Raw genomic sequence first — 24943 nt, 5'->3', positions numbered from 1 at the left:
TAACTATTAATTAAGAGTTCTAAATAATTGATTAGTAAGGTGTATTAATTATACAGTATAATATAAGCAAATGTTATTATATTCTTTTCTAAATTCAATCTCGTATATCGTAGTACCTAAATAATAATTTAATTTCTTTTATGAATTTATAATATTGCATTATTTTCTAAACAAATATTTTATCTTTCTAATAGAATAAGAAGAAAAGGAAAAATGCGAAGAATGCTGAAAAAGAAGTTATTTCAAAGTTTGAAGAAGAAATTATGGATTTTGAAGAGAAGGAAAATACCAAAAATGATGTAAAATATAAAAGAGAAGTAAGTTTTATGTGATATTTTTTAATTTATTTAATTTTGAAAATATAGTTTAGAAAAAGTAAGCGAAAATAGTGTTTGGTGTCTCGACAGTGGGTCGACATCGCATTTGTCTAAGACTATTGACAAATTCATTAAAGTGACAGATACAAAACCAGGCAAAATCGATCTTAATTGAGAAACTTTTAAATTCCTTTTTTAATTAATAATCAAACGGTTTTAAATAAGCCTGTAATCTTTTTAAGATTTATTTAAAATATTTTAAATAGTAATCACCTCAACAGCATAAGGTATGCACTTCGTAAACAAATGTTCTTAACCTCACTAACTCAGATCAACAAAACAAATTTCTGTTGTGACAGTCTAAAAATACAACAAAAAACCATATATATATAATATAAATAAACATTTTGTGGCAGCCTATTTAAGATTTTAATATTGTTAAATTAATAAGACGTGGGTAGGACTTAAACGGGGTGACACAATCAATCAGCTGAATAACTATACACTTACAAGAATATTTCCTTCCTCCTTTTCATTGTCGAGCCAAGTATGTAGAGAGATTTAACAAACTTACTTGTATTTCCTTCTTGATCTGCACTGCAATCTGCGCTGAGTTTTGTAGATGATAATGGAAACAGTAACAAATAATAGCGCAATTTAGAAACACACTTACAATATTTATTAAACTTTGATTTTTCAATTACAAATTGTATAAGCGCAGAGGCTATGTATCAAAACGTGGTTCACACCAATCTGAGGTGCTTCAACCGGCAAAAGCAACATGTGCTTTTGTCGTCTGCTAATTCCGGCGCGTGCGGCGCCTGGTGACAAAATTTGGCGCTAGGGCGCGAATTCAAATAAGCTCTTACTAACTAATATCAAATTAACAATGATAATCTGAGCGATTGTAACGATTGATAATACAGGAATGATTATGATCGTTACAATTCCCCCTTTCTAAATCGTTACTAGCGCTCTGAATTAGTCTAGTTTGCTAAATTTCTCCATTCTATGAAATCTTGGCTAGTAAGAAAAACAATTTAGAAGTTTAAAGTTAAAAGAAACATAAAAGAAAGTAATCAATAATTATTAATAATAATATCATTATAAAATTCAAATAAACTATAGAAAAGAAGTAAAAAGGATTTAGAATTATTTTATCACTGATGTCTCACTGCTCATCCTAATAATCAATCGTAAAATAATAGCTGGTATGATTAACTAGATAGTATTAATTTAGACTGAATTTATTATTCACTTAGTTTATTAGAGTATACTTATTTTCAATAAGTCTTAGCGATGAGGTAGACAATTATAAAGGCACTTTGACCTTCCTTTGGTAGGTTTACCTAAAATTATTCTTTGGAATTTTTCCGCGCGATACAATGTAATGTTGTTCGCTGAATACTGTTGGCGTAATAATACCTTGAATTTTAGTTAACAAAAAGAATTTAAGAAAATAGAATATAATTCTAATGCGCAACGGCGCTTGAAATCATAATTGAAATAGTCGTTGAGAAACGAAAGAAATTTTTTTTTTTGTAACTTAGATATTAAATTTAATAAGTAATAAAATAATAAAGGTTTATGCAACGGCATAAAATAATCAAAAATAAAAATAGTTTATGAGGATGGACACGCACTAAAGAGGATCACTTCTTCTCATCTTCTTCGTCTTCTTCTTGAAGAGTGTCGTCCTTATCAACGACGAGGCTATAGGCTTGAGCTAAGCTTTGCCAAAGGGTAGCGTTGGCGACGTCTGAAGCGTGTGGGGACAATTTTTGTAACGCTTCGGCACCGAGGAGCAGGGCTTCTTGAGCACAAGTATTCTGCGTCAGTCCTTCTTCTTCTTGTGGTGAGGGATTGTCATCGTTTTTGCTTGGTTCCCTAGGTAATGCCGGAGGAAGTGAGTGTTTAATCTCCAATTCGATGGCAAGTTGGTTGCGCAGCGCGATGTTTTCTTGTATCATACGTTTGCGACAGTCGTAGCAGTTCGGGTCCGGCATGTTGCGCGGACGTCAGCAGCACTTGCATCGCTTGTGGTCAGGTAGTTGTTTAGGCAATTCTAAATAGTGCGGCCATGGACAGTCGTCTGTCGAGAAGTCTGGGTGAGAACAAATTTGGCAGAAGAGACCCGTATATTCCTTTGCGCACGAGCGGTAGCTGTGGCCAGAGACTCCACAGTTGAGGCATCCATCTGGAGCTTTCGGGCGTAGTCTAGGTTCGCGCAGCTCGGTCATGGCGCGGAAAACCTCTTTAATGCTGGATTTGAAGAAATTGTGCAGACGGTAATACTGGTCTTCGATATGATAATAATCTGCTATTAATTCGTTGTAATCCTTCCTGTAGGATTGGGCTTCGGCCTTGAATTTGGCCTCTTGTTCGGCTGAAGATTTAGATTCCGCCTCTGCTGCAGTAAGACGATCGGACATTTTACGACGCTCTTGATTCAGTCGAATGATTTCGCGGTTTTGTTCAGCAATATCCGCATTGATGCTAGGGTCTGAGGTGTTGACCTCTTTGCGCAGTTTGGCGATTGTTTTGTCGGCCTTTTTTAGTTGAGCCAAAAAGTTATCGCGCTCGGCGACAATTTTGTTGAAAGCGGACTTGGAAAGCGCGACCAAACCCGTCGGTGATTCCTCGAATTTTAACTTGGCGTCATCTATTTGCTGACCCTCTGGCGGAGAAGCAAAGTATACAGCCATAACCTCGGATACATCGTTGGTTGTTGGTGCTTTCGCGCTGGTTGTAGACTCCATATTGTAGAATTGATATCTGAAAAGGAGGTTTACAAAATAGTACGCGATCTAAGGTTTTTTCTTGCCGGTTTTAAATCGTTTATGTGATATTTCCCTAACTTTTTGCCATGCATATTGCCAATGGAAACTATCATGGGTGACAATTTTTCTAGAACTTTTGCTGGACCTTTATAACGAGGCGCTAGTTTGGAACTATAACCACGTGCAGCGTTAGACAAGACGTTATTAGGATAGAATACGAAATCTCCAGGTTGAAAGTCAATATTATTCTTCCGATTTTTATTATATATCTTGCCTTGCTTTTTACTGGCCTTAGTCATAAGTTGTTCAACTTTTGCGCGAAGCGCATCTATTTGTTTTACGCGATCTAACCAAGTGTTAAGCGTCTCATCTGTGTTTGTGTCAGTGTTTACCTCGCGCGGTGGTTCGCCTGTTCGTCTTGGTTCACGGGCAAAGTTTAGGAAAGCTGGTGTGACTCCAAGGGAAGTGTGAACGGTAGTGTTGTATGCAAACTGGATATCTTCGAGTAGAGTATCCCATTCGCGCTGGTTTTCACCGAGAAGGCTCGCTAGCATAGTTTTTAAATTACGATTCACGCGCTCAACAGGGTTAGCCTGAGGGTGATATACGGGTGTTGTACGTTGTACTGAACCGATTTTTTGTAAAAACGATGTAATGTTGCGGTTTACAAACTCTGTACCGTTGTCAGTAATAACGATTCTAGGCGCTCCCCAGCGGTTAACAAGAGTGTTTAAACATTTTACAATCTTGGGACCGTCTGCTTTGGACAGCGCGAAGCAGTCTATGTACCGAGTGTATGTGTCTTCGCAAACTAATATGTAGCTTTTACCAGATTTCGACCGAGGTAGGGGACCTACTATATCGAGTGACACTGTTTCCCAAGGTTCCGTAATTTTGCGCGGATAGATTAACCCTTGTGGGGGTGTATTTTTTGGTTTACACTTGAGGCAAGTCTCGCATTCATTAACGTAACGCTTGATGTCTTCGCGCATACCGGGCCAATAAAAATGGTTAATTATCGAAAGATAAGTTTTATTGATGCCTTGGTGCGCGGATTGAGTAGTGCAATGATGCTCGGTAATAATCGGTAAAATTTCGTTTTCTTTAAGGATCTTTTTCCAGGCGTTATTATCGCCGATGGTTTCTTTAACCATATTTGGTTTATAGTAGTATAGTTGATTGTTCGAATCAACTTTGTATCTTTCGTAGCGCGAGGGATCTTTACGAACTTTTTCTAACATCTGGTCGTACCAACTTTGACTTTTAACAGAATTTAGTTCGGTAACGTGCGTATCGTTAGTATCGTCTTCGTAAAGTCGTGAGAGTGTATCCGGCGCTTCATTAGTCGTACCTTTTCTGTGCTCAATCTTGACGTTATTTGCGGACAGCTCGAGAGCCCATCGCGCAAGTCTGCCTTTTGGGTCCTTGAGACCTTGCAACCAAATTAAACTGGAATGATCTGTGATCACAGTAAATTCAGCGCATTCGAGGTAGCAGCGGAGCTTCTTAATAGCGAAAATCACGGCCAAGCATTCCTTTTCAGTGGTGGTGTAATTTAATTCAGCACCTCTTAAAGGTCTGCTTAAGCATGTGATTAAGTATTCTTTTTCTCCATCTTGCTGTGTCAAGATAGCACCGATACCGGTGTCGCTTGTATCGGTATACAAGTAGAATGGTAAACCGGGCCTAGGCGCAACTAAAGTTAAAGCACTTTTTAGGGATTCTTTAACTTCGTTGAACGCGGCCTCGTGTTCTTCGGTCCAGTGCCAAGGTACCTTTGGACTCGCCAATTTATTTAGCGGTCCTTGCACTTTTGCAATATTGCGCAGGTGCCGATGGTACCAGTTTACTGAGCCGTTGAACCGGCGTAATTCTTTTCGATTACGAGGAGTCGCTCGTTCGAGAATTGGTTCGACGCGTTTTGCGTTTGGTTTTAAACCGTCTTTGTCGAGGATGAAACCTAAATATTCTACCGACGATTTCGCGAAATAGGATTTATCGCGGTTGATGGACAATCCTGCTTCCTGTAGAATGGTAAGGACTACATCGAGAAGCAGAATATGTTCTTCGAAAGTTTTGGATATTATTATCCAATCGTCGAGATACGCGTGAACTTGTTCGCAATAATGTTCGGGCAGATTTTTAGCGCGAATTTGTTCTACGAACTTTTCTTTTAGTCTATCTGTTAGAGCTTGAAAAGTTGCCGGCGCATTTGTTAGTCCGAAGGGCATTCTGACCCATTCGAACTGTCCACGACCGGGGACAACGAAGGCTGTGAATTCGCGCGATTTCGGGTCAATTGGTATGTGGTGAAACGCGTCGGTCAAATCGATAGTGCTAATAATGTTAGCCTCAGATAGCGCATCAAGTATGGTGTCCATACGTGGCAAAGGGTATGCGGACTTCTTGGTGTTTTTGTTCAACATTCGAAAGTCCATGCATACTCTAGGCCTACCGTCTTTGCGGTATGTGAGCACCACTGGGCTTGCAAAGCGTCCGTTGCTTCTAACTATAAACTTTTTATCTAGGTAAGTGTCAATTTGATCGTTAATAATTTTGTTCGCTTCTAAGCTGCGGCGATAAGGCTTTAATTTAAATGGCGTGGGATCGGTGAGTTCTATCACGTGTGTCGTGAGGTTGGTAACACCGGTTCCAGAAGTAAATTTCGATAATTTATCATCTAGAAACGCATTTAATTTATTCCTTTGTTCCGGAGATAATTCGATTAATTGAGCCGAATTTAGGAAGCTACGCGCATTGGAAATGGAGCCTAAAGGGTGACGAACCGAGGACCCTTTTATGGACCAATAACCTTGGCTTGCGTCAATAATAACTTGCCAACTAGTTATAAAGTCCATGCCTAAAATGACTGGTGTAGTTAGACCGTCGAGAACGGCAAACCATATTTCACCGTGGCAATTATCTATTTCGATATCGAATTTTACGGAATGGCGAGGTGCGGCTACGTGATCGCGTTGCGCGAGTTGTACGCCGGCGCGCGTTATCGCATCCTTAATCGGATCGCCGTTAGATAAACTTTCGAGTTTGTCGAAAAGTTCTCCTGACATGAAAGTTCGATCACTACCTGTGTCAAGAAGCGCTGTTATTCTTTCGTTACCGATTTTGATTACCGTGGAAATTGTACATCTTTCCTGAGGCGGTGAGGGCGATGCGTGCCCTTTGTGTACTCTGCGCTTAGTTTTATCAGTCAATACAAATAAATTGTTCGACTGATTAATCAGTGGCAACGATCTGAGTGAAGATATGCACGCGCCTATTGTGGGAGAGCAATCTTCCTCAGATTCAGAGTACTCAGTCTCAGATTCAGAATATAAGCAATCATCATAATCGCTCTCAGAATCACTAGTATCAATCCTACCTGCATGCGCTTTGTTTAGTGTTGATGCTATTTAAGGATTGTACGTTGATTCATTAGCGATAGGGATGCTTTCTGAATTTGAAGAAGTATCAATTTCGTTTAAGTAGTTTATCGGTCGATTTTCGTTTTTTTTAGATGGGGTTTTGCCAGGGAGATCTAGTCTCTCCTGGCATCTCTGTCGTTTTTTGATTGATTATCCTGCGCGTTGTGACTGTAGTTTTGTGAGTAATCGCGGTTGTAATTACCGTGCCATGGTGGCTGCGTTGGTTGCGGTGGAGGCGCGTGCGGGGGACAAGGAGGTCTTACGTTTTGCGCGTTGCACTGGCAATCTAGCTGGTAGTACTGCGGAGAGTGGGGGGAGTTATGGTAGTAGCCTTGGTTTTGATTGTAACCACGGCCACTGCCATTCCAACCATTGTTATAACCGCGTCCGCGATTATTTTGATTGTTTCCGCCTCGTTGGCCATTTCCACGACCGCTTTGGCCACGAGGATTTTCGCTTTTCTTGTGCGCAGACGATCTACGCTTTTCCCCCCCTTTCTGCGACGAAGCAGAGCTTGAGGAGTGAGAAGAAGTAGAAGTGGAACGTTTGCGCGATCTGTGAGAAGACGAAGGTTTGTTCGGACTGATCAAAGCGCTCTTAGATTTATTCGCTTTGGAATTTTCTGCATCGCTTATATTTAATTTTTGTTTAAGAGACTCGAACTGTTTTTGATAGATGTCTATTTTATTTAAGTTTTGTTCGGGCTCTGGTCTCGCTTTTTGTTTACTTTTATTCGCTTGTTTTTGTTTATTTTCTGCTTTTTTATCATTTTCGGTAGATTCGACGGAAGGGGTTTTGGATTGAGATACCTGCGAATCGATTGCATTCAATTGGTTTCTATTGCGCGGGTTACGAGACCGTTTCGCGTCTTGTTCGCGCAATTTATTTGATTGCTGCATAAATTCGATTTTTTCTTGGTATTTGCGTATCTTATCTAAAAGTTCTTCATAAGAGTTGAAGCTGTCGCGATCGAAAAGAGAAATTAATTCCGAATGCAGGCTTAGATAAATTTTATCGAGCTGAATATTTTCTGGAATTTTATTTCTCAGTTTGTTGTAGAGCGCGCCGATTTTTATGACGTAGTCTATCCCTGTTTCGTTTTCTAATTGAACCGCGCGATGTATTTTATTGAGGATTTGGTTATCGTCGTTTACATCGCTAAATGTTTTTCGGAATGATTTAGAAAATTCGGTCCATGTTGTCCATTTATGGCGAAACATGTTGAACCATGAAAGCGCGGTATCTGTGAGCGTTTGGGAAAAAATCGGAAGCGCGTCGTTGGGATCGATTGCCGAAGCGGTCATTTTTCTTTCAAATTCGTCGAGAAATTCATTTGCATCTTGTTTTCCGAGAAATTTGAGGTCCCACGATTTAATGATTTTATGCAAATTTGGAACGTGAGTTCGTTGCGCGATAGATGCTTTAAGAGCCGGGTTCGAATGCATATCAATTAAATCATGATTATTTGTGTTTGAATTTAAGGGTGTTTGAAACAAATAATTTGGTTGTTCGGAGAAATGTAATGTACGGTTTGTAGAAGAGCGTTGTCGCGAAGGAGTAGCATAAGAAAGTGGTGGGCATGTTGGTGGTGCAACTGCAGTTGTACTTTGACTTACAGTCGAAGTGTTACCCGTGAATGTGACCGTTGTGGTTGTTGTAGTGGGGGGTAAACTAGTCTGTTGTGCATGTGGAATATGTTCACCACTATTATCATATGCCCAAGGAGAGTCGTGCCATGGGGATGGCGCATGTCCCGTTTGCATTTGAGACATTTTATTCGTAAGGTCTTGAATTTGGGATTTCATTTCAGCGCGAAGTTTTTCTATTGAATTAGAAGTTTCTTTTCTAAGCGCGGTTATTTCGAAGTGGTTTTCTTTGTGTGCTATGCGTATTTCTTGGCTAGAATTTTCAAGATGGTTCCGTAACATGTTTTTCATTTCGTCTTTAAATTTTTTGTTCTCTTCTGCTTGGTTGTAAGCAAAAGATTCAACCTGTGTAAAAAATGATTTTAAGTGTGAAGTTGTGATTGGAGCTACCGGGTGTTTGGTTTTACGGCCACGGCGAGAAAATAATGTTTTCGAGATTGCTCCTAATGAAGTCTGTAATTGGTCGTTTGTGTTAGTATCTTTGAAAATGTCAGTTGTGTTATCTAACAAATTTTCATTTTCTCCTGGAATATTAGCGCGAGCGGTTTCGTTTTCCTCGATATCGCTGTGAATTGGGCTAAAATTTTCTGTTGGTGTAGGAGGTCTTTGATTTTGTGGAAAAATAGTTTCTAAATTTTCTCTAGTTGCGCTCCATATTTCTTCTTGTGGGATGTGTTCGGTAATGTTGTTATTTTTTTTTGTGGATTGTGTGGGGCTGCGAGTCATTTTGTCACTTCTTTTAAATGCATTCGTGTCAGAACGAGTTTGCATTTTTTGTGTGTTTGATTTTGGGCTTCTTCTTCCCATAGTTAAAAAAGAGAAAGATAAAAAAAAATTTTAAATAAAAAAAAATTTTGTTTATAAGTTAATTTAGTTAATTGGCTAAATCAACTTTATTTAATTCTGAGAAAGGAAGAAAAAATTCAATAATTAAAAAATTGGAATTTATTGATTGATTACTATTAAGTAATTAAGTCGTTTTACACATCAAAAAAAAAGATTTTGTTGGCGATTTAATTCAATTGAATTATTGCGCTGGAAAAAAAATTTTTTAAAAATTCAGTAGTTTGTTTAAATTCAAGGCAATTTATTACGCTTGAATTTTGGGAATTACTGTATTCAAATTAAGTTATTTTCTTTTATTATTTTTTTTTTATTTATCCAATTATTAGTGAGAAAAAAGAATTTCTTTTCTCAATTTAATCATTGAAGAAATTTTGATTTAACAATTCAAAATTTTTTTTTAACACATTTTTATTTTACCAATTTAATTGTTAATAATTTCTATTTTGTTAATTTAATTATTAATAGAATTTTTTGTCAATTTTATTATTGGTAATTTTTATTCTCCTGCTTCAATTGTTAATTAATTTTATTTATTAATTCAGAGGAAAATAAAAGTTACATTTCGTTTTAATTTCGATAATCAAAGTTTTATTAATAAAATTATTTTTTTTTAAATTGATTAGATTTTTCCCTTTCTCAAAATAGTTTCTCTCTTTAATAGAAAGATTATACAGAAGTCATTGAAATAGAATTAAAATTTCATTATTTCTGTAATTTCGAAGACCTGAAAGAAGCAAGGTATTTGTGCTGTGATAGTAAACACAGCTGTGTTTTCGTCGCGCTAATCAAGCTGGAGACTCGCAATTCCGTATTTTGTTGTAGCAATTTTAGCTACCGTATTGACAAAAATTTATTTAATTATTTTTTGTCACGCATGATAGTCGAGAAAATTGGCGAGAATCAATTCAAAGATATTTTATGATAAAATGCGATTATTTATATTAGCGTAGAAAAAAAATTTGGCAGAAATGTAAAAGCAGTAATCAGTTTTACAAAGCGAAGTACAAAAATAATTTAAATAATAATTATTCTATTTTGAGCGAATTACAAAAACAATTTAAATAATTATCAGATATTATTTTTATTTTTTTTTAAAGCGAAGTATAGTGAGATTGGTGTGATTATAAGCAAAAAATTTATAATTTTGTATTGTTCGTAGTGCAGTGCGAGATTGGTGCAAGCGAAAGCAGTGAGAGATCAGGGAAAATTGAGCATGCTTGATTTCATAGTATTTATTGTAATAAATAAAATTTTATAAAGCAAAATAACTGGCAATAAATAGCAGTAAGGTACGGAAATTCGGCTGGTTATAATTTAATATGACTTTTAGCGCGAGAGAATAATTCGAAAAAGGAACTATTTTGTTTTCGAAAATGGCAGTGAACTGCTGTTCAGGCGCGGTAAAGGCATATAGTTGTGTGAGTGTCAAGAGAGAGTAGCCCTGGCGTGACGCTACTGCGGCGACGCAAGGGAGACTCCGTATGAAGACTCACACAAAGAGAAAAGAATTTCAGGTATTTTTTTTTAAATGCAAGTTTTTCACACACAAAAAATCACGTTGGGCGCCAAAAATGTGGCAGCCTATTTAAGATTTTAATATTGTTAAATTAATAAGACGTGGGTAGGACTTAAACGGGGTGACACAATCAATCAGCCGAATAACTATACACTTACAAGAATATTTCCTTCCTCCTTTTCATTGTCGAGCCAAGTATGTAGAGAGATTTAACAAACTTACTTGTATTTCCTTCTTGATCTGCACTGCAATCTGCGCTGAGTTTTGTAGATGATAATGGAAACAGTAACAAATAATAGCGCAATTTAGAAACACACTTACATTATTTATTAAACTTTGATTTTTCAATTACAAATTGTATAAGCGCAGAGGCTATGTATCAAAACGTGGTTCACACCAATCTGAGGTGCTTCAACCGGCAAAAGCAACATGTGCTTTTGTCGTCTGCTAATTCCGGCGCGTGCGGCGCCTGGTGACAAAATTTGGCGCTAGGGCGCGAATTCAAATAAGCTCTTACTAACTAATATCAAATTAACAATGATAATCTGAGCGATTGTAACGATTGATAATACAGGAATGATTATGATCGTTACAATTTATTTGTCGAAAAATGAGTATATAAAAATTAAAAATAAACATTGTAACGAAGTAGTCTCGTCAATTTAATTATTTCCTTTATTATTTAAATATTCGCGCTATTTTTGACTTAGGGTGTTGGGTGAAGTGAAAACTCCCCTTTATGTGAATATTAGCGGCGTGCTTCTGTTTAGCAGACGACGAATACACACATGTGATAAGAGATATAGTCTGATTTTTGTATCAAGAACTTAGACATGGGTTTGTGAAGAGAGTTGAATTTTGATTATAAGAGATAAAAGTTTAATTAAATAAATAATAAGACGAAACTGTATATTTCTAACTTATTTATTGCGGTTCATCCTATCCAAGGAATAATAAGACGATTCAGGAAATATAGTGACAACAAGTAGTAAGTAAAATATTTAAATTAAAAGTCGTGTTTTAAAAGGTTAATTTTCCCTTATTAATTTTTTTCAACGGAATTTCCTCTGAGATAATTTTATTTTGTAAAGTAGTATTGATTATTTTCTTTTCTTAACAATCTTGTTAATTGTTGAATTATTGTTTTTGTTAGTTTTTGTAATAAATAAACTAACTGGCGTCTGACTTGTCACTTTGGTGTTAAATTTGATTTTTGACGAACATGGGAATTAATAACCTATTCGGATTTTTTATATTTTCTAAATTATTATTAAAAGAAACGTCATAAAATTGGCGCCCAACGTGTGACACATATGTTGGAAAACTTTAGAGACACGACTAGAATTTATTCTATGATTTTTGACTTGAAATTATTTTTGTGCCATGTATTTTTTTTATTTGACTTGGGAGAGAAGGAGAATTTATATGTATTTCTATATTTGACTTAAGAGAGGAGAAGATTTACATGTAAATTTTTTTTCTTTGTTGTATTTGACTTGGGAGAGGAGGAGATAATTGTGTAAAACAAAACATTTTTACACTTGAGAATTTTTGTTGACGGCGTGGCGAGAGACGCCATAACCTCATGTTAGGCATTTTTTTTAGTTGAATATTTCGTGTATCTCTTGGACGATGTCAGTAATTTTAATTTTATTAGATTCAGTGAATTTTTCTAGATTTTTCGCGAGTGATAAATAATTTTTGCCATTATTATTTAAATAATTAGCCAACACGTGCTTTGTGTTGAATAAAATTATAATAGTCATGTGATATATAGCGCATGCGCGTAGTGATAATTTTTCGCGTCGTTTATTAAATTTATTTTAGTTCATAGAAATTGGCGGTCAGTGGAAAATTTCGACTAGGGAAATTATTGCGCATGACAAAAATTAGTCACGTAGGCTCGAAAATAATACTCATGCAGGAATTGACGAGAAGTTTTGACTTGGGAAAGGAGATGAAAATTTCTGCCGCGAGACAGTGAAAATTTTAAAAGGACCAGGGCCGTATTATATGGAAGACGTGTCCCCTTTTTGTTAGTAATTAACAAATTTTCAAAATTTTTATTCTTTTTGAGTTTTATAAAGAATAAAATTAATTAAATAAATTATTGAATAGTTTCAAGACCGTATATAGTGTGTGTTAGGCCCTAAAAATTAATTTTTATTTTTAATAATTGAAAATTTTTTCAAATTAAATTGAAATTAATTTAATCTGACTTTCAATAAAGCGTGAAAATTTAAAATTACCCTAAGTTAATACTGACTAGTGTAATAAAATTTTTTTGACATTAGAATTTATTTAAAATTTTTTTTTTGACAATTGAAATGGCTCACGCAATTGAGAAAATGATTGATTATAAAGAAAGAATGGCAATACTTCTAGATAGTCCCGAGATTAGAGATATCTGGACATCTATTATTGCTATGCTAGTAGGACAAATAGTAACAATGTTAATTCCAAATTGCAGGAGTGACAAGTGATAGTGGTGAGGAAATTGACAGCCCTAAAATTAGAAACTTAGGTAATTTGGGTGAAATTGACAAAAATCAGGAAATGTTAGCAGGGAGAGGGGAGAATAGTTTATTGTACAGTAGACAAAGTCCTCCAAGTATGAGTCATACACCAGTCATGACAACAGCTAGAATCCCTACTACCTCGATTTTGACGACGACTTCCCATACATTTCCTTTACCCAATACTACAACAGTCATGACTACACTTCAGCTAATTATTTCGGCTACAATGGCACCAAGTGTCATTAGTTTACAACAACCGGTTTCAAGACTCAGTATTAGTCCCGAAATTAGACAGTTTATTAAATTAAATAAACAAATGACTAATACTTTCCTCCCTATCGATGAAAATAATGACTACAATGGATTAGAAAATAATTTTGAATGGCCACTAAATGACATGAATTCCCATTTAAAAAGAGAAAAAGACCAACACCATTATCAAAATGAGACTTTTGAACAAAATGACAAGGCAAATGTTTCTCAAACCATTCAAAATAAGGATAAGACAAGAGAAAATAAATATGACAGAAATATTCCCCAACCAGTACAGACAAATAAAAAAATTCTGTCCAAGGGGGGGATATCAAATGACGATAGTGATAGTGAAAATGACTCAGACAAATCAGATAAGTTTTCGACAAGGGAGAAAAAGATTTCTCAAAATAAGGACAAGTACAAACGACAAACTAATAAAAAATACAAAGAGAAAAATATACGAAGGACATTATTTACTGATTCATCAAGTGACTCTGACTCGGATATTTCAAGTGGATTATCGTCAAAATCAGACAAGAGTATAGCAATTAGTAGGTCAAAAACAATTAAGACTTTAAATATATGGGACGTTAAATTTTCGGGAGAAGACAACGCGGACCCTGAAGATTTCCTTGACAGACTAGAAGATTGCAAAAATTGTATGATAATTGACGACGATGACTTAGTACATTCAATTCCCAGTATATTAAAAGGTCAAGCAAGTCGTTGCTATAGGACTATTAGACGAGAAATCGACACATGAAAGACGTTCAAGAGCTTTTCGCCGCGAATTTTTAACAACAGTCGACGATGACGAGGTGATTGACGAACTTAGGGCTAGAACACAACCAAAAGAAGAAAAGATTTCTTCGTATTTGATAAGTTTAAGACAAATAATGGGACATTTGAACATCATGGATGTCTTCGATGTGCTGGGAGAAGTGGATGCATATCCACTGCCAGACATGATTGACATCATGGATATGTTCGGTAGACCTTGTCGTGGTGGCGGGGCTTTCAACTAAAGGACAACCAAACAGCAAGAAAAAATGAATTCAAAAAATTCTGAGAAGGTACCCCATGTGAGCAGGCCGGAAACGGGAAATCTCACCATCGGTCCCAGGACCGATGCTCAAGTGCGCGCGGATTGTGGGGGCGCACAATTTCTTGCAGTGCCACGAGTGATCGTGGAAAGGGTAGATCCACAGAACATCGTGGAAAATAAAAAAACGAGGAAAGGAAGCACGTCGAGCCTTCTGAGTGTGTCAAGCTGCAGTAGCGGAAAAACCGTTCATAGCGCTATCCACTCAGAAGTAGACGACGAGGCGATAGAAGAGACTCGCGAGATATGCTTGCGGCTCAGAAAGGAGGAGGCGACTTGTCTCGAAAAAATGGAGTTGGAGGTCGCAAAGATGATAAAATCTTGCGACATTCAGAAGACCGTCAATAGGACGGTAAAGGATAGACTCAAGGTCATCGACGTCCTGCTAAAGGAGGCAAGGGCAAAGCATGCCGCGGCCGATGAGTCGGACTTCGATTTGGCATGCGTTCTGAGCGGTGCGGAATGCAACCGCAAGGACCGTAAGAAAGAGAGAGAGCGTTTCTATAGGCGTAATCTCAAAAGCGTCTTAAGAGATGCTCAGAAACGGAAGAGAGAGGGTGACAGTCCAGAAGAGACTCGAACCAAAACCGATAAGAGGAAGAAGGAGGAAGCTCCTCCAATGGAAACGGAAGTACCAGATCCAAAGATTCCTCAATTGGAAAGAATTGGGTCAAAAAGATCCACAGTTCTAATCCGAGTCGGTAAAGGATTGACGTATGCTGACGTTCTGGGTAAGCTTCGCAAAGAGGTCAACCCAGAGGACAGCCATACGAGAATAGTAGCAGCAAAAGCTACAAACAAGGGGGACCTTCTGATTAAGTTCAGAGGAGACTCCGATAAGGACGCTTTCACCGCTGAGGTCACCAAGGCGGTTGGAAGCATGGGTAAGGTGCAGTCATTGGATCGAAGAGTTACACTCGAGATCCGTGATTTGGATTGCCTTACCCAAGAAGCTGAGGTGCAACAAGTGTTGTCTGAAGCAATGGGTAAGCCAGTAAACAGGAGAGTGACGGTCTTAGGACCCAACCGCCGAGGGATGAAGCTCGCGGTTGTAGTCACTAACCTGGAAGAGGCGAACAGGCTGGAGAAATTGGGACACGTAAAAATTGGTTTTATGTGTTGCCCAATCAAAAGAAGAGTAATGGTCGTCCGGTGTCATCGATGCCTGGGATACGGCCATATTGGAGCCAAATGCCAGAAGGAGGACAGATCGGCTGCGTGCTTTAAGTGCGGTGAGGCCGGTCACAGGTTCTCCAACTGTAAAAACAACTCAAGTTGCTTTTTGTGCAAGGAAAAGATTGGCAATAAGGTGTCAACCACCCATATTGCAGGCAGCGGAGGATGCGGAGTCTTCAGGACGGCCCTTGAGGAGGCGAAGAAGACTCTCGCAAGAACTAAAAGCAAATAAGAAGTATTAAAAGGAGCCAAAAAGCGTGATTTAAACAGCTTTTAATTTGTTTGTTTGTTTTTTATTAATTTATTTTGTGATTTATTTGTCCTTATACATTTTTTTGTTTAATTTGTTTTGTGTTTTTTATTCGTCTTTAAACAGTTTTATCTTTTCAACATTATATACGTGTTTACTTTTTTTTTCTTTTCTTTTTTATATCCGTTTACAATTTTATCTTTTGACTTTTTACACTTCTTAAAATATTTGTTTTTTTTTAATTATTTTTGTGCTGTGAATTCCGCTTGGACTTTGTAATAGTTTTAATCATTTTTTTAACTACGGACGCAGGAGGACCGCAGAGAAAGGGAGAAGGTCGCATTAGCGACAGAGTTGGAGCGCCACCCTCGAAGGCTAAAGTCTTACGACAGTTCCGAGGGAGGGTAAAGGGCTCCAGAAGAAGGGTTACGGGTTTTAGTGGGTCGGGCTGGTAGTAGGTCGCCAGTTTATTAAATTTATTATAACATTTATGTATTTATCTTTTTTTTAATATTTCCTTTTGTTTCATTGTACCAACCCCACATAACCTTGGAGTGCGGAATCCAAGGTATCTGTAGGCAGATTTCCCAAAAGTCCCTAAGCAAAAAAAAAAAAAAAAAATAATGGGACATTTAAAGAGACCAATATCAGTCAAGCAACAGGTTAAAATTGCTTATAAAGGCCTTACGCCCACCTACCGCAGACAAGTTGACACATCGAGTTTAGAATCACTGACTAAACTAGAAAAAAATCTACGACAATTTGAAAAAGTTAAAGACTCGGACGACAGATATGTTCCCCCACCATCGAAAGACAAAATGCGTTTTCCGGCCGCTGCATTCCATGGTACCAAGAAGGACGATAAAACACAAGGGACCAGTAAACACGAAAAGAAAGTAGCAGCCATAGAAGACGAGGGAATTGTCGAGACAAGTGAGGGTGAGAAGAAGAGTAAAAAGAAGGGTGAAAAGAAGAAGAAGGACAAGAAGACAAAAGGGGAGAAGAAAGTTGAGAAAACTGACGAAAAAGTTGACGCTCTCAACCAGACGACCCCCACCACCAATGTGACACCAACTCCAAATCCAGCCATGTTGTACGCTGCTATGATAACAGGGAAATGGAAGAAGAAGCAGCAACATAACAACCCTGTTAATCCTGCTGCAGGCCAAACTGGTACGGCAAATAATGCAAATGCATCAACCCCTTTTTATTGTGCATGCTTCTCCTGCCAATCAGTGGGACATAGGGTGTCTGAATGTCCTTTAAAAATATGTTTTGTATGCCAACAGTAGGGTGTCCCAAAAAAATAAAAAGTTTTTTTTATTGGGTCTCCTCCCCTAAAATTCTTTCAAATTGTGTAAAAATAAGAACACAATATTTGGAAATAAAAAATTTTAATATTAACCCGTGGTTCAGAGCCTTTGAACCATAAAAACGCTTAAAATGTAGTGTTTTTTCATTTTTAACATAAATATAAATGTCAAAATATAATGAATAGGGTGTCATTGTTAAGATAATTACATTACCTTTTGATCCATATGTCATAGTATAAGATTCAATGAAAATTAAAAGTGTTACAGTCGATTAAAGATTAAATTTCATGAAAATTTTGATGATTTTTATTTTTTAGACACTTAAGTAACTTGTACTTTTTTTTACATTAAACAGTAAAAAATATTTAGGTTTTAATTTCTTTATTGAGAGTCTTTAACATTGCAAAATTTTTTAGCGCTTGTGGACCTCGATTTGATTGAAAATGACAATTCTAGGTTTAGTGAACGAAACTATTTTTTTCATTCTTATCATTCCTTTAACATTTGGAGCAAAAATTGAAACAATAAATTTAGATATAACCACTAAACTTACTAAAAATCAGTAATAAAAAAATACTGAAGTAGCTGATTTAGAGTCTAATGTCAGTTTTTCAAATTTCAAAATGTCGGAGAACTTCATAAAAGTCGATCGAATTCGTCTCAAAATCGGGTAACGGATTTTGAGACGAATTTAATCGACGATTAAATTACGGATTTTTGTAATGTTACAGACTCTCAATACAAAAATTAAAATCTAAATATTTTTTACTGTTTAATGTGAAAAAAGTACTAGTTACTTAAGTGTCTAAAAATCATCAAAATTTTCATGAAATTTGATCTTTAATCATCTGTAACACTCTTAATTTTCATTGAATCTTATACTATGGCATATGGATCGAAAGGTAATTTAATTGCCTTTACAATGACACCCTAATCATTATATTTTGACATTTATATTTATGTTAAAAATGAAAAAACACTAAATTTTTAACGTTTTTATGGTCCAAAGGCTCTGAACCACGGGTTAATATTAAAGGGTCAAAATAAGTGAAACCGGCCACTTGAAAAATTTTTGTCCCCGAATTTAAAGTTATCTATGGTTTTTGATAGATATATGAGTAAACTTTTACCCGCTAAAATATTTTTCAAAAATTTTATTTATTTTGAAAGTTATCAGGTGTTAAACTTTTAGGTTACTTTTTATTCTTTTCATTATTACTCCGAAACGAATGAAGATAATTTCAATTTTTTTTGGAAATTAAAGCTAAAAGTCTGTAGTTTAAAGTGCATCTGAAAAAATTGCTGTATAATAAAAATTTCTAATTGTTATTACCAATTATTTTAAACAATTGCGATTTAAAGTATGTTCTCAATGTCGGAAAAAAATCAAACTATACTCATGTGATGCGTAAAACTCTAACGAGTAAATTAAAAAAAAAAGTGAGTAACCTCTAAAATTACAGAAGTTATGCATATTTTTCTGACGACGCGCGGGAATTAACTGATTCGCAAACTCTCGAGCGCGCGGGAATACGCCCGCTCCCGCCGCACTGCTCACACTTGTGTTTTCAAACAATTTATGTTTACAGAGAAGGAGAAGTAATTAAAATATTATTTTCTTACTGAATAGTTTATTAATATTTTTACTTTTGGAGTAATTATATACATAAAAACCATTTTGTATGTACTCATAAACTGCTTTGCAGTTTTTATGCTTTGATAAAAAACTTTTTTCGTGGGTCTAATATTCTTGAATCGTACAAAAATCGAAATCGATATTGTTTGTGTAGAATTTCATCAAAAATTTTTTTAAATAATTGGATTTCTAAATAAAATAATTGAATCATTTGTCACTTCTCCAAAATTCAATTTTTATTAGTGTTTTAACTGAAATTTCTACTAATCAATTAGTAAAATTCACTATTTGTTAGTAATATATTACTAAATCATTTGGTGCACGACTTTTCGCCATTTCATTAGTAACTTTCTACTAATTCAGATTTAGAGAGTGCGTTTACAATTTTCATAAATAGATGAACTTACAAATGATTGCAAAAATTCAATTATGATAAAATTTTTTTTTAATTATCGTCAACATTTCAATAAACTTTATAAATAATAAAATTCTTCTCCGAATATAAGTTATTTTCAGAAGTTTTCCTCAATTCAATGATTTTCAAAATCTACTATTTTAATAAAATTTTCTAAGAGAATTCAATTATATTAAAAAATAATTTTAATACCTACAATTCCAGGCAAAAATTTAATTATTATTTATTATTAAGAAATAATAAATTATTAAAAATAGCGGATTTATAGAAGAAATTTCAGTTAAAACACTAATAAAAATTGAATTTTGGAGAAGTGACAAATGATTTAATTATTTTATTTAGAAATCCAATTATTTAAAAAATTTGTTGATGAAATTCTACACAAACAATATCGATTTCGATTTTTGTACGATTCAAGAATATCAGACCCACGAAAAAAGTTTTTTATCAAAGCATAAAAACTGCAAAGCAGTTTATGAGTACATACAAAATGGTTTTTATGTATAAAATTACTCCAAAAGTAAAAATATTAATAAACTATTCAGTAAGAAAATAATATTTTAATTACTTCTCCTTCTCTGTAAACATAAATTGTTTGAAAACACAAGTGTGAGCAGTGCGGCGGGAGCGGGCGTATTCCCGCGCGCTCGAGAGTTTTCGAATCAGTTAATTCCCGCGCGTCGTCAGAAAAATATGCATAACTTCTGTAATTTTAGAGGTTACTCACTTTTTTTTTTAATTTACTCGTTAGAGTTTTACGCATCACATGAGTATAGTTTGATTTTTTTCCGACATTGAGAACATACTTTAAATCGCAATTGTTTAAAATAATTGGTAATAACAATTAGAAATTTTTATTATACAGCAATTTTTTCAGTTGCACTTTAAACTGCAGACTTTTAGCTTTAATTTCCAAAAAAAATTAAAATTATCTTCATTCGTTTCGGAGTAATATTTTAAAGAATAAAAAGTAACCTAAAAGTTTAACACCTGATAACTTTCAAAATAAATGAAATTTTTGAAAAATATTTTAGCGGGTAAAAGTTTACTCATATTTCTATCAAAAACCATAGATAACTTTAAATTCGGGGACAAAAATTTTTCAAGTGGCCGGTTTCACTTATTTTGACCCTAAAATTTTTTATTTACAAATATTTTGTTCTTATTTTTACTCAAATTGAAAGATTTTTAGGGGATGAGACCCAATAAAAAAAAACTTTTCATTTTTTTGGGATACCCTAGCCAACAGCCAGGGCATATCGCGACACATTTCCCTAATAGAGTAAAACAAACTGAAATTTGTCTAGTTTGTAAAACTCCTGGGGTAAATTTCTTGACTTGCCCAAATTGTATTAATGTGAGAAACGCTTTGGGAAACGGCCCATGGGGGCGAAGTCACTTCCTGTACCCCACCAACCCTTCTTAGACCCAATAATTACAGTTTCTTTTGAGAAAGAAAAATTTACAGTAATTGGGAAAAATAGGGATAAATTAGACCAAAATAAAGGTTTAAATTCATTCCCTATTAATCAAGGTGCAACATGCAGTTGGGACATAGGTGACGACGTAGTAGACGACAAGAGTGGGGAAACACCACTCATCTAAAAAGACTATAGAATAGGGACTGAAGAATTAAATGAGAAAAACTCATTCAAACTATTTACATGGGATAAAGGAGAGAGTAAGAATGAGAAAGACTCATTTTATTTGACCTTGGAGCGATGATATCTGTGATCAGCGACAGAGTAGCAGAGCCATATAAGAACCGACTACAGCCATGCAATACCTCAATGAGGAGCGCGATTGGTGGTAAGACAGAGACAGCAGGGTTGTTAAAACTGAATATAACAGTTGACGGACATTCAAAACAGTTTGACGTTAGAGTTCTCAGTTCAGTTACACAAGACATTATTCTGAACATTGACTTTTGTAAAACTTGGAATATGGAAGTTCAACTCGGACCTGGTCTCTGGAGAGTATTATTTTGATGGTGATTGGCATGTATTCTGTGTCAAGGATGTTATCGAAGGTGAAGAAGAAATTTATGCTGAATGTGCTGGTATCTCTGCGTTGACGGACCAACAAAAGGATATTATTCAAGACCTGGTGAGAAGATTAGTACTACCGCCATCAGAAGAACTACCAATGACCAACTTGACTGAACATCACATCAGGGTAACTGATGAAACCCCTGTCCAACGCAGACAAAGACGTATGTCGTCAATAATGATTACTTGGTCACAGAAAAATACAGCAGAACTGTATAGGAAAAAAGTAATCGAGCCATCATGCAGCAATTGGAGGACAGCTCCAGTTTTGACGCCTAGAGGGAATGGTGACTTTCGACAATGCTTGGACTTCAGAGACGTGAATAAGGTCACAATAAAGGACATGTACCTATTACAGACCATTGACTCCATTTTGAACAAATTGAGAAAAGCAAGATATATCTCAAAAATTGATTTGACATTAGCCTATCACCAAATTTTATTATCCCAAGAAAGCAAAAAGTATACAGCTTTTGCTATTCCCGGATCAGGACTTTGGCAATACTGCCGAATGCCTTTTGGACTGGTGAATGCTTCAAGTACATTTCAGAGACTAATTGACTCTCTTTTTGGACCAGAAGTTGAACCTTATGTGTCCGGATATCTTGACGATATCATCATCGTGACGGACAAGTTTGATGAACATATAAAAAGGTTAGAATTTGTTTTAGAGGAACTTAGGAAAGCAAATCTGGCAGTAAATCCTGACAAGTGTGAATTTGGATATTCATAAGTCCGCATTCTGGGATATTTATTAGACGAGGAAGGATTACGACTAGATCCAGAGAAGTATGAAACAGTACGAAGCTATCCACCGCCTACAAATGTCAAACAACTAAGGAGATTTCTAGGAATGGTTGGATGGTATTCAAGATTCATCAAAAATGACAGTGAAATCAGACTGACACTTTTTAAGATGCTGCATAAAGGACGACCATGGGAATGGGAAGATAAACAACAGGAAGCTTTCGACACTTTAAAAATGAAATTGACGAAGCATCAGTACTCGCTCGCCCTGACTTCAATTTGCCTTTCACAATCCAGTGTGATGCAAGTAGTTATGCCCTTGGCGCCGTTCTGACTCAGTAATTTGATGATGGAGACCTTATATCGAAGGATATAAATTCAAGGACATTACTGACCATTCAGCGTTGAAGTGGTTAAAGAATTTAAAAGATCCAACTGGACGACTCGCAAGATGGGCTTTGAAAATGCAGAACTGGGACTTTGAGATTATTCACAGAACGGGTGCATTAAACCAAGTTTCAGATGCATTATCAAGAATGACTGAAGATGACGAAATGATTTATGCTTTCGAGACTATCGAGAATCAGTGGTACATCAGACGACGGGAAATGATCAGAAAATTTCCAAGCCGATTTTCTGGTTGGAGAATTGAAAATGACCTTTTATACCGTCATCGTAGTGACCCTTTGCTCCTCCCTATTATTGGTGATAAAGGTGGATGGAAACTGGTTGTGCCAGATGAACATAGACTAAGGGTGTTAGACGATGCTCATTCTATTCCATCTATGGGTCACTTAGGAGTGGAGAAGACTTATGACAGGGTTGCGAGAGAATACTATTGGCCAGGAATCTGGAATGACGTACACAAATTTGTGACTGATTGTGTAAAACGTCAATTACACAAAATGTCTCAAGCCGGACCTGTAGGAATGATGGGACAGAAAATAGTTAAAAGACCATGGGCAGTAGTTGCAGCTGACACGATGGAATTTCCACCAAGTAAAAGCAAATGTAAATATTTTGTTGTTTTTCAAGACCTGTTTTCAAGATGGATCGAATTGAAACCGTTAAGATCTGCAGACGGAAAATCTGTGACTAAGACCTTCGAAGAATTGATCCTATTCAGATGGGAGACACCAGACTTCCTCTTGACTGACAATGGGAAAGAATATGATAACAAGACTCTTAAAGAAACATTTGAGGAATATGGGGTGAAGCATATAACTACACCACCCTACAACCCTCAAGCTAATCCGGTAGGAAGAAGTAATCGGACCTTGAAAACAATGATATCGACATTTATCGGAAATGATCATCATGACTGGGATTTGCATGTCCACGAATTTCGACATGCAGTAAACACTGCAACCCAAGCTGCTACGAAAACTTCTCCTGCATTTTTGAATTTTGGTCGACATCCTCGACCAGTAAAAAGTTTAAGACGAGAGGTTGAGAATAGGGACAAAGTACAAAGGATTTCACCTGAAGTATGGATTGACAAGATTAAAAGACTTGACGCATTACGTGACTAAGTAACAAAATTTATTGACAAGGAGAAAAATAGACAGACTGAGTACTATAATAAAAATCGACATGAAAGTAATTTTAAAGTCGGTGACTTAGTGCTTAGAAAATCTCATAAATTATCAAGTGGAACACAAAAATTTGCAACCAAACTGGCTTCTAAATTCGAAGGCCCATTTGAAATTATTGAACAATTATCTCCTTCTGTTTTTGTATTACAAACCAATAATAGTCGTAGAAATCCTAAAATTCATATCTGCGAGTTAAAAAATACTTACCTGTCTAAATTTTGTATGAATTTACTAATTACTTTTATTATTTGTAGATTTCATCTGACCATTGACAAGGGTAAAGAAAGTACTCAGACAAAATTCTATAAACGAATACTATCCTGGATAATCGGAGGAATTTTATTGACGAGGGAAGGAGAGGTGTAAGATTTAACAGACGTCCAATTCCTTATAATTTTGACTCGAAAATGCAACGAAAAGGAACAACGCGTGGCAGATCAAAAATCAATCATCACCCGGAAAGAGAATTCCAATATCCGACTGATTTATCGACACCACCTTCATGGCTTGATTTTCCAATAGTAGAACCAGAGAGAAACAGACAACTTGGAGCAATCCCACGTCAACCTAAACCATCAGGACATGGAAATCCCCAAATGGAAATTGCAACTCTAGAAGATATTAATCCATCTAATTTACCAAGGGTGTTATCTATAGACGAGAATTCTAAACGCAGACACGATGAAGACTGGGCAGAATTTGAAAGTAGATTAGCCGTACAAGAACTAGATCGATTTATGAAGAATCTGGAGCCAAAGACATCTGTATCTATCGAAAGGCTCAGGGAGAGACAAGTAGAAGAGGTGGAAAATAGGAAGACCATATTGAAAAGAGAAGAAGTAGTGAGACCAAATGATGAGGATGAGATTGATACACCACGATCAATTACACCTCCTGGTCCACCTAACAGACTTGACGATAAGGATAATGCTACTTCTTCCAGGATATTGACAAGGAGAGCCATACTGAGAAAAACAACGGAAAGATTCTTCAATGATATGGAGTCGATTCCAACAGACCCTACATTAGATCCACCGCCTAGGACTTGCTATAATTGCTGGAGGAAGGGACATAATCGACCTAATTGAGAGTCTCCAGTTGTGAGACGGGTTTCGTTTCTGACCCATAAATTGTAAACGGGTAAACGAAATTGTAAATAAAATACACCGTTTGAAAGGTAACAAAAATACGCAACTTTTATTAAAAGAAACTGTAGTGATTCGATGAACTCAAAAAATTTTATGATACATTTTCGGAGCACATCGCTTTTGTCAAAAAAAAAAAAAGTCTCCAGTTGTGAGACACTCGTTAAAAATTGCTAAAATTGAATAACTTTGACATAAAACTTTATGTTTAGTAA

At 36.1% G+C, this 24943-nt stretch overlaps 2 protein-coding genes across 2 annotated transcripts; one reads left to right on the top strand and one right to left on the bottom strand.

The window, feature by feature from the left end:
- Positions 1–247: 247 nt before the first annotated feature.
- On the top strand, positions 248–24684 carry LOC122503128. Its single transcript, XM_043613565.1, has 2 exons — positions 248–317; positions 23838–24684. The coding sequence occupies exon 2, from the start codon at positions 23991–23993 to the stop codon at positions 24669–24671; it is 681 nt and encodes a 226-aa protein (XP_043469500.1). The 5' UTR covers positions 248–317; positions 23838–23990; the 3' UTR covers positions 24672–24684.
- Positions 827–11059, bottom strand: LOC122503127. Its single transcript, XM_043613564.1, has 2 exons — positions 10750–11059; positions 827–3092 (listed from the first exon to the last, which is right to left on the bottom strand). The coding sequence occupies exon 2, from the start codon at positions 3074–3076 to the stop codon at positions 2336–2338; it is 741 nt and encodes a 246-aa protein (XP_043469499.1). The 5' UTR covers positions 3077–3092; positions 10750–11059; the 3' UTR covers positions 827–2335.
- Positions 24685–24943: the final 259 nt, after the last annotated feature.

The sequence above is a fragment of the Leptopilina heterotoma genome, unplaced genomic scaffold (assembly GCF_015476425.1).
Source record: "Leptopilina heterotoma isolate Lh14 unplaced genomic scaffold, ASM1547642v1 Lhet_245, whole genome shotgun sequence".
Taxonomy (NCBI): domain Eukaryota; kingdom Metazoa; phylum Arthropoda; class Insecta; order Hymenoptera; family Figitidae; genus Leptopilina; species Leptopilina heterotoma.
This window is presented reverse-complemented; position numbering and strand designations above follow the sequence as displayed.

Coding starts and splice junctions, on each gene's coding strand:
- LOC122503127 (XM_043613564.1), bottom strand. CDS start 3,076: ATGGAGTCTACAACCAGCGCGAAAGCACCAACAACCAACGATGTATCC.
- LOC122503128 (XM_043613565.1), top strand. CDS start 23,991: ATGCAACGAAAAGGAACAACGCGTGGCAGATCAAAAATCAATCATCAC.